The 10,752-nt window shown below is 45.0% G+C and overlaps 1 protein-coding gene across 1 annotated transcript; it reads left to right on the top strand.

Annotated features, from left to right (window-relative positions):
• The first annotated feature begins 6,019 nt into the window (after positions 1-6,019).
• Positions 6,020-6,556, top strand: LOC122690992 (actin-related protein 2/3 complex subunit 3-like). Its single transcript, XM_043897887.1, has one exon. It carries the CDS (start codon positions 6,020-6,022, stop codon positions 6,554-6,556), a length of 537 nt encoding a protein of 178 aa, XP_043753822.1.
• Positions 6,557-10,752: the final 4,196 nt, after the last annotated feature.

A 10,752-nucleotide genomic window follows, 5' to 3' on the forward strand; every position in this document is an offset into this window, starting at 1 on the left:
AGGCTTCTGTTTTTAAAAAAACTGAATTGGCTCTTGGAAATACAAGGTGGGCAGAGCAGGGTGGTTTTATTTTTTGTTTGTTGGCACTTTTAGGACAACTGGGAATGTAAGTGTTTCTGTCTCTGACTCTGTCCTTTCTGCATGTCTCTGCCTGTTGGCTTTATCTTTTGAATCTGAGACCAATTTTTGTTTTTCAGGAGAAGCTCCTGGCACATTCTAAGTTCACATTCCCCAAATTCTTTTTTCCAAAGAAGAACTGAGGCTGTCTCTCTCTGGTCTTAAGGTCTGAGAGCCCGCCCCCTCCTGTACTTCTGTCTGAGCACCTCCGACAACTGGCTGGGTAATGCTGAGTTTCAGCCCATGGCTCTCTGGGCCAGTTTCTCTTCAGTAAAGAATGTGTTTGATGGCAAATACTAGGACATGATGATATCAATAAATAGGTACTTATTTTTCCCACATAACACAAAATCTGGAAGAAGGTAGTTTCAGGTGTTGGTCCAATGACATCTGATGTCCCAGGTTCTTGGTCCTTCTGCCTCATCATTCCTTAGAGTGTTGATTTTCATGGTCATGACTCTTGCCTCATGACCACAGGATGGCTGCCACAACTCTGACCATCACATCTACAGTCAAGGTAGGAAGATCCTTGTTATCAGGGACACAAAAGTTTACCAGAAGCTTCCCAGCTGACTTCTGCTTTCATCTCTTTGGCCATAATGGTGTCAGTGACTGTGAGTAGAAGTCAAGAATGCTGGAAAAATGAGTCCCTGACTTTCAGCCTCAAAACCAGAGGTGGGTAGTGAAGAAAGGGGAATGGAACAATTGTTGGGTTACCATAGTAACCACTGGAGTCCAGTGTCATGACTGTGATGAATAAGGTAGTGTGAGAGAAGGAAACCGAAGGTTCTGTGAGGGGTAAGGATGATTCTTCTCTCTGGGGACCAGGACTTACAGCCTGGGGGACAATCCATGGTAAGCTGTGACTCTGAAATCTTCTGTGACAAGGGAGAAATAGCAGCAACAACAATAATAATGGAACAGTAATAATTAGATCTAACATATGTGCCAGGCAGCTGCTCTACAAACACAGCCTCTTTTATTGCTCCAACAAACCCTATTATTATTCCTGTGATTGTAGCTTGACTGGGATCACAGATTTACTCTTATTCCTCGCAGTGTGTTCCCCACTCAGCAGCCAGAAGGAATCTTTAAAACTGAAGTCAGATTATGTCTCTCTTTAGCTCACTCCCAATAAAAGCCAGAATCCTTGGGGCCTCCCTGGTGGTCCAGTGGTTAAGACTTTGTGCTTCCAATGCAGGGGACATAGGTTTGATCCCTGGTTGGGGAACTAAGATCCCATATGCCACAGCCAAAAGATTTTTTTAAAGCTAGAGACCTTGCCTTGGACCCAAAGCCTCAGACGATCTGCTTTTCCTCCACCTGCCATCTCTCTGATCCTATTTCCCCCTACTTCTCACTGCCAGCCACACTGGCCTTGTTGCTTTTTTCTCTTGAAAATTCCAGGCATGCTCTTACCCCAGGGCCTTTGTACTTGCTAAAACCTTCTGCCAAGATTCTTTCCTGATTTCCACAAGACTTGTTCTCTCACCTCTTTCAGGTCTCTACTGAAATGTCCCTTTCTCCACAAAGTTTCCCTGACCCAGTCTCCAGCTCTGTCAAGCCCCTTTCTTGATTTGTTAGCTAACCGGCCCTTACCACCATCTTATCGCCCATAGAGTTTATTCATTTCTTTTGTTTTTTCTCCTTCTCTAGAATGGAGATGGTCCCTGATGGTCCAGTGGCTAAGATTCCACGTTCCCAATGCAAGGGGACCAGGGGTCATGACTAAAAACCCTGCATGCAGCAACAAAGATCCTGTGTGTTGCAACTAAGACCTGGTGCACCTGAATAAACATATAAAGGCTTCCCTGGTGGCTCAGACGGTAAAGAACCCGCCTGCAATGCAGGAGACCTGGGTTTGATCCCTGGGTCAGGAAGATCCCCTGGAAAAGAGAATGGCTACCCACTCTAGTATTGTTGCCTGGAGAATCCCATGGACAGAGGAGCCTGGTGGGCTACAGTCCATATGGTCGCCAAGAGTTGGACACAACTGAAGCACCTTAGCGCACACACACACACACACACACACACACACACACACACATATATATACTTAAATGTTTATTTAAAAAAAACCCTTCATTACAATGCTGTGATGACTCAGTTATCCCCAATTTACAGACTGAGAAATTGAGGTCCTAGGAGACAAAGAAACTTGCTCTACCAAATTTCTGCTATGGTAGTAAATTACTGTAAATTCATTCAAAGGACTGATGCTGAAGCTAAAGCTCCAATACTTTGGCCACCTGATGCAAAGAGCCGGCTCATTGGAAAAGACCCTGATGCTGGCAAAGATTGAAGGCGAAAGGAGAAGGAAGAAGGTGGCAGAGAATGAGATGGTTAGGCAGCATCAACAAGTCAATGGACATGAATTTGAGCAAACTCCAGGAGTCAGTAGAGGACAGAGGATCCTGGCATCCTATAGTCCATGGGGTAGCAAAGAGTCGGACACCAAGTAGCCACTGAACAACAACAATAACAATAAATCACCACAATCTCAGCAGCTTAACACAGCACACATTCATTGTCTTAAGTCCTGGAGGTGAGAAGTCTGTGCAGGTCAGCAGGGCCGCGTTCCTTATGGAGCTCTGGGCACCAATCACTTTCCTGCCTTTTCTAGTGTTCGGGGCCGCCTTCACTCCTTGGCCCAGGCGCTTTCTTGCATCACTTGGAACTTGGCTTCCCTCCTTCTCTGCCTCTGACCCTCCTGCCTCGCTCTTTTCTTTACAAGGAATCTTCTCGATTCTGTTGGGTATCCACCTGAATAATCCAGGTTCCTCTCTCCATCTCAAGATCCTTAACTTGGTCACATTTATGAAGTCCTTTGCCACAGGAAGTGACACGCTTGCAGGATCAGCAGAGCAACTGGCATTGGGGGACATTATTCAGCCCTCCGCAGAGCCTCAAGTTACATCCAGAAACTTGGATGTAATTTGCAGCGCTGATATTCAAACTCCCATCTGGCTGACTCCAGAGTCCCGGGCCTATCTTACTCGCCAGAACCGTGGGCGGGACCCATCACAGCCCCAACCCCACTCCTGTCCCCCCCCCATCCCGACCCCTACCCAGTCTTGGGGGTTCAAAGTGAAGCTTCCAAATTCTGGGCCCCGCGTTCCCTCCATTCCCTCCGTCCCCACAGCTCCCCACCCCCAGCCAGTGGGCTCTGCTCCTGGAGCGGAACTTGTTTCCTTTGGACCTCGGCCTGTGGACACCCTTCCAGGCCCTTCCCTCGCCCTCGGCCTGGGGACGTGCTGGTTCAGAGCTCCTTTCCAACGGCACCAGGTGGGCGGGTTGGAAGGAGCAACAAGCCAGACGGCGCCAGGTTCCAAGGCCCAGAGCGCAGGGAGGATTTGCAGATGGGCTGGGGCCTGGGGCCCCCCACCCCTGAGCCTACTCCTTGTCCAAATGCCATGGCCTGCCACGAGGCAGGGAGAGAGCTCCCACAGCCAGCTTCCCCAATTTCACAGAAAACCCGGGACCACAAACCTCAGATGCATAACCCTCCTGTTTTTCTAGAAAGTTTTCCTCTCCAAGACTGTGGCTGGTGATTCTCCGCTGTCCTCGAACCTCCAAGTGCCCCCACCGAGCCCGAATCCCCAGCTGCTGAGCGCGCATCTTCCTTTATTAAGAACAGAGGCGAGACAGGCAGAGGTATTATGGGGTAGGGTTTGAGTCAGGATTCTGCAGCCTAACTGCCCAACTCTGGGAAGACTTGCCTCTTACCAGCTGTGTGACCCGGGGGAAGACACTTCCCCTCTTTGGGCCTCAGTGTTCTTGTCTGCAAGATGGGGATGAAATTATAACCATATCTTTCTCTGAGGATTTTTTCTGCAAATAAAATGAGTCATATTTGCAATGCTTAGGACAGGGTCTGCTGTGTGAGCACTATATAAATTTTTATTTAAAAATAAAATTAAATTAAAATTTGCTTCTTTAGATTCTCAGCTTGAAATTCACCTTTCCCAACATATACTTGCCTTTCTCTTCTGTTCTTGGAGGAAATGGCCACACTTCCACCAAAAGCCAGTCCCTTCTCTGCAATGGGGTCCCCGTCTCCCCTACTCGGGGAAGGTTCCATCTCGTGCTAACCTGTTTAACAATCTCTCTTGCATCATTTCTTGTTTTTTTAGACTCCCTTCCTGACCCCCACCTCCAGCTACCACTTCTCCTTTCCTTAAAAAAAAAAAAAAAAAATTGGCATGCCCGGAAACATGTGAGATCTTAGCTGCCTGACCAAGGATCGAACCTGCTCCCCTCAAAGTGTAAGTGCAGTGTCTTAGCCACTGGACTGCCAGGAAGTCCCTCCCCTGTTTTAAACACCTTCAAAGAACCGCCATCCTTGGGTTTGGACAAATACACCTTTCGTTCACTCTTCCAATCCTCTGTATCTGATTCCTGTCCCCACTTCTCAAACGGGGTAACTCTTACCAAGGTGCAAGGGCTTCCATTGTGTAAAGTCAACAAAACAGCTGCTTCTCTGCCCTTATCTGGCTGTCCTCCCCGTCCCCAAAATCCTCTCTGCTCTGTGCTGGTTAAATTCTTACTTTGAAATAATTTCAAGCTTACAGTTGAGGTGCAAACCGGGACTAAGAACTGCATCCCTGTAATTTTCTGCCATGTATAAATCATCATTCCCTCTCTCGCTCTTTCTCCCCAGCCCTCCCTTTTTCTTCCTTTTAGGAGATGTGTCCCTCCCCTCAAAATGATATATTGAAGTCTTGAAGTCATAATCCCCAGTCGCTCAGAATGTGAACTTATTTGGAAACAGTGGTTGCAGACAGAATCAGTTGAGATGAAGTCTTAACTGGAGTAGAACGGACTCCGAATCCCATGTGACTGGTGTCCTGGAAGAAGACAGTCACGTGCACCAAGACCAAGGCACACGTGACAGAGGGAGAAAGGGGAGTTGTGCAGCTGTAAGCCAAAGAAAGCCAAGGCTTGTCAGCAGACTTCCCTGGTGGTCCGGTGGTTAAGAGTCTGCCTCCCAATGCAGGGGCTGCAGGTTCAGTCCTTGGTTGGGGAACTAAGATCCACTGGCCGGCAGCATGCATGTTAAGTCATGTCAGTCATGTCTGACTCTTTGTGACTCTTTGGACTGTAGCCCACCAAGCTCCTCTGTCCATGGGGTTCTCCAGGCAGGAATCCTGGAGGGGGTTGCCGTGTTCTCCTCCAGGGGATCTTCCCGATCCAGAATTTGAACTGATGTCACCGCAACTAGAGAAGCCCTGGAGCGCCCCAGCTCGAGAAATCTGATGCGCCTTGACAAAGACTCAGTGCAGCCTAAATAAATAATAAAATAAAAATATATAAATTAAAAAATCACCAAAAGCTAGAAAGAGGTAAGGAGGCAAGAATGACTTCCCCTAGAAGTTGCGGAAGCATGACCCTATCGATTTCAGACTTTCGGTCTCAGAAAAGTGAATGAATATATTTCTGTTGTTTTACGCTATCCTGATTGTGGCATTTTGATATGGCAGCCCTAGGAAACTGACACACTCCATTCCCCATCCTTTTCTCTGTATATAGTATTTTTTTTTTCAGAACCTTTTGAGAATAAGTTGCATACATCATGCTTCTTTACCTCTCAATATGTCAGTGTTCCTTCCCTAAAAATAAGAGGGACTTTTTCTCACACAACCATGGGAGTTATCAAAAATCAGGAAATTCAGGACTTCCCTGGTGGTCCGGTGGTTAAGATTTCACACTCCCAGTGCAGGGGCTACAAGTTCCATCCTTGGTCCGGGCGCTAAGATCTCACATGCCACTCGGCAGAGACTAAAAATAAAAATAAATGAAATAGAGTAAAACCTAAATTAAAAACTATTTTTTTGACCAGAGCGGAACCACCGAGCTCTAACCAGATTCTCTTCATCGGGGTTGAGACCCGGGAGCTTCCAAGATGCCAGCTTACCACTCTTCCCTCATGGACCCTGACACCAAACTCATTGGAAACAGGGCACTGTTGCCCATCAGAAGTCACTTCATAGGACCTGCCCCTAGAGACACAAAAGAGGCAGATATTGTGGATGAAGCTATTTATTACTTTAAGGCCAATGTCTTCTTCAAAAACTATGAAATTAAGAATGAAGCCGATAGGACCTTGATATATATAACTCTCTATATTTCTGAGTGTCTAAAGAAACTCCAAAAGTGCAATTCTAAAAGCCAAGGCGAGAAAGAAATGTATACACTGGGAATCATTAATTTTCCCATTCCGGGGGAGCCTGGTTTTCCACTTAATACCATTTACGCTAAACCTGCAAACAAACAGGAAAATGCAGTGATGAAGGCCTACTTACAAGAGCTGAGGCAAGAGACTGGACTGAGATTTTGTGAGAAAGTTTTTGACTCTCAGAATGATAAACCCAGCAAGTGGTGGACTTGCTTTGTGAAGGGACAATTCATGAACAAGAGTCTTTCAGGACCTGGACAATAAGGACAGCCTTGGGCAGGCACTGTCTCCATAGCTATGGGCAGCATTTACAGAAAAATGTACACAGTTCTTTGCCTTTATTTCCTAAAGTTTTAAAGCTTTATACAGAGGAGAGAAGAGCATGTGTCTTTACTTGAAGAGCTCTCTATCAAGAATTTGGGGTGGGATGGGTGGGGGAGAATGAGTTGTTGACTGGTGATTTGAAATGTCTGCAGTATTAAGCTAGTGCTTAATAAATAATGATAAAGAAAAAAATTACTTTTTAAAAATTCAGGAAGTTCAACATTAGCACCACATGCTTATCCAATCCAAAGTCCATATTCAGTCTCGTCAATCGCCCTAGTCATATCCTTTCCAGAAACTGTATTTTTCCAGCCTGAGATGGCATGAGAGACCGGAAGTTGGACTCAGCCGTCTCTTTCTGAGCTCCTTCACTCTGGAGCCCTTCCCATCTTTCCTGGATGTTTGTGACCCTGACACTTTGAAGAGAGCAGGCCTCTTTTGTGCAATGACCCTGCGTGTGGGTTTGTCTGGTGTCTCCTGGGGATCAGATGTGTTTTTGGCAGGAATTCCCCGGAAGTGATTCCCTGGACGTGTCCTCCTTGCTCTGTCATTGCAAGGGCACCTGATTTCAGTATATTCTACCACTGGGGATGTTCACTTTGATTACTGGATTAAAGTGGAATCTGCTAGGTTGCTCTGGCATGAATCATTACTTTTCTCTTTGTAACTGCCCCCTTAGCTTTAAACGCACACACCTTGCTTTATTATGTAAGCAGTACATCTTGAGGATTTCAGTACATTGTTTCCTAGAAAGGGAATCTAGCCATACCAGCAAAGAGAACTCTTTCCCGCTTTTTTTTTTTCATGTGTGTGTCTCCCATTATATGGATGTACCATGATTTGCTAAACAGTCTATGAATGGATGGTGGTGGTGGTTTAGTCTCTAAGTCAACTCTTGCGACTCCAAGAACTGTAGCCCACCAGGCTTCTCTGTCCATGGAATTCTCCAGGCAAGAATACGGGAGTGGGTTGCCATGCCCTTCTCCAGGAGATCTTCCCAACCCAGGGGTGGAACCTGGGTCTTCTGCATTGCAAACAGATTTTTTTTTTTTTACCGACTAAGCCACCAGGGAAGCCCTTGTAAATGGATATTTGGGCTAGTTCCAGTCTTTTGCTACTCCTTTCTTTGTTCTTCAAATACACACTCTTGGGGTTCTCCTGCCCCTTCCCTTCTGGCACAATCCTTAATCCTTCCTCTTAATTTCTCCCCTTCTGCCTGACATTGATCCACTATTTTCTCTCCTTTCTCCACGCTCTCTCTCTAGATGATCTCACCCTGCTTCTCAGCTTAAAATTCCTCCCATGTGCCAATGACTTCTAAATTTATATCCCCGCCCCATCTCCTCCCTCCACTCCAGGCTTGTATGTCTAACTCTGTTTGGATGTCTGCGAGGCATATCAAATTTAAGAACCCACCCAAAAGGAATTCCTGACCTCATAGCTCATTTCTCCCCAGAGTTTCCCCATCGTAGTGAATAGACCCACCAACATTCTAAACATTTGAGTCAAAGATAGTTATTCAAATTTTTTTAAATTGAGGTACGATTCATGTAATATAAAGTTAACCATTTTTAAGCAGGAATAAAGTGTGGAAGTGTTAGTTGCTCAGTCGTGTCCGACTCTTTGCAACCCCGTGGACTGTAGTCCACCAGGCTACTCTGTCCATGGGATTCTCCAGGCAAGAATAGTGGAGTGGGTTGCCATGCCCTTCTCCAGGGGATCTTCCCGACCCAGAGATTGAACCTGGGTCTCCTGCGTTGCAGGCGAATACTTTATCATCTGAGCCACCAGAGAAGCCCTATCACTTTCATTACTTGTATTTATTTTTATTTATTTATTTATTATATTTATTACATATATTACTTGTATTTATTTTTAAAATACTTTTATTTATTTATTTATTTTTTTGCTGCGCTGAGTCTTCGTTGCTTCTAGGACTTCTCTCTAGTTGCAGCAAGCAGGGACTGTTCTTCATGTCGTGTGTGGGTTTCTCATTGCAGTTGCTGCTCTTGTTGCAGAGCAAGGGCGTTAGGGCTTCAGTAATCATGGTTCTGGGCTCCAGAGCACAGGCTTAGTGGTTGTGGACAAGGGCTTCGTTGCTTTGGGGCATGTGGCATCCTCCTGGACCAGGGAGCAAACCTGCCTCTCCTGCACTGGCAGAGGACTCTTCACCACTGAGCTACTAGGGAAGCCTTAAAAGTAACCATTTTAAAGTGTACATGAGTGGCATTTAGTACCGTCACAATGCTGTGCAAACATCACCTCTATCGAGTCCAAGAATTGTCATCACCCCCAAAGGAAATCTGATGCTGATTAAGCAGTCACTCCTCATTCCCCCTCCCTCAATCCCTGGCACCTGTTAATCAATTTTATATCTCTACAGCTTTACTTATTTACTTATCTCTTACTTTATTTATTTATCTCTACCTTTACTTATTTTGGAGATTTTTTTTTTTTTTTTTTTTTACTGCACGGCATGCAGGATCTTCTCTGACCAAGAACTGAACCCATGACCCCACATTGGGAGCACAGAGTCTTAACCACTGGACCACCACGGAAGTCCTGGAGATTTTATATAAATGGAATCATACACATGTGGTGTTTTGTGTGTGGCTTCTTTGACTTAGCATACTGTCTTCAAGGTTTATCGATGTTAAAGCATGTATACAATTCCATTCCTTCCTTTGGCTGAATAATATTCCGTTTTATGGCTATACCATACAACATTGTAAATAAACTATATTTCAATTTTGTTTTAAGTGGTTGAAAAAATTAAATGACAGATGCAGGGCTTAGAATGTTGTCTGGCATGGCGCATACCCTATGTAAGTGACGGCAATGATGCCTTTTAAAAACAATATTGTTAAAAAAAATAAAAACAACATTGTTGTTGTGGTTATTATATGTGTCCTTCAAGATCCCTTCCAGTGTCACCTCCTCCAGGAAGCCTTCCTGGGTGAGTCCAGATAGGATCAGTTGCTCAGATTTCCCCAGAATATTTTATTTAGTTCTTTCTTTAAACCTCAGCAAAACATGTCCCAATTATTATACTCTGTATTCTACACCCCACACCAAGGATCAGAATATTATATTCATGATAATTATAGTATTTCTCTCCTTGGCTGTAAACAGGCTGGCCTGGCCAGTCATAACCACTGGATTAAGCTCCTAAAAGCAGAGCTTGTTTGATTCACTCAAGTATGCCCAACACGTCGCCTGGAGACGGAAACAGGGAGACTTCTCAGGCAATATTGGTGGATCCAATAAATGAACCATTCTGTCCCCTCCCTCTCAACTTGGAATGTGCGTAAACCCAGAGATATGCAATGGTGCCCCAAGGATTCATAAACTCATGGCAAACAAAGTTTTTTGCAAGGAGTTTATTAGAAGTATCTTTGTTACAAGTCTCTTTTCCCCCAAGTTTTATTGAAAAATAATTGACATACATCATTGTGTAAGTTCTGGACTTCCCTTGTGACTCAGATGGTAAAGAATCTGCCTGCAATTAGGAGACCTTGGTTTGATCCCTGGGTCGGGAAGATCCTCTGGAGGAGGGCATGGCAACCCACTCCAGTATTCTTGCCTAGAGAATTCCATGGACAGAGGAGCCTGGTGGGCTACAGTCCACGGGGTCACAAACAGTTGGACACGACTGAGCGACTAACACACACTGAATAAGTTGAAGGTGTATTGTGAAATACTTACCTGTATTGTGAAATGATTACCACAGTAATTTCAGCCAATATCCACCTCTTCTCAATAAAAAGAAAAGAAGGAAAAGAAAAAGGAAAAAAAAAATTTCTCTCCTTGTGTTGAGAACTCTTAGAATTCTTTTTTAAAAAAATTATTTATTTATTTGGCAGCACTGAGTCTTAGTTGGGGCAGGCAGGATCTTCGTTGCAAATGAAAGATCTTCACTGTGACATGCAGGATCTTTTTAGTTGAACACACCTGTTCCTGGACTTCCTGGTGGTCCAGTGGGCCTGTGGTTAAGACTCCGTGTTCCCATGGCAGAGAGCACAGGTTCAATCCCATTTGGGATGGCACATGCCACTGTGGCCCAGGAGGGAAAAAGAAAAAAAAGGTATTTTTGTTCTTCTTGATTCATGTTTTGTACAAGGAAAAGTAACAGCCCA

The sequence above is a fragment of the Cervus elaphus genome, chromosome 4 (genome assembly GCF_910594005.1).
Source record: "Cervus elaphus chromosome 4, mCerEla1.1, whole genome shotgun sequence".
Taxonomy (NCBI): Eukaryota; Metazoa; Chordata; class Mammalia; order Artiodactyla; family Cervidae; genus Cervus; species Cervus elaphus.

What these genes read in the sequence shown, in the direction of transcription:
- LOC122690992 (XM_043897887.1), top strand. Translation starts at nt 6,020, where the DNA reads ATGCCAGCTTACCACTCTTCCCTCATGGACCCTGACACCAAACTCATT.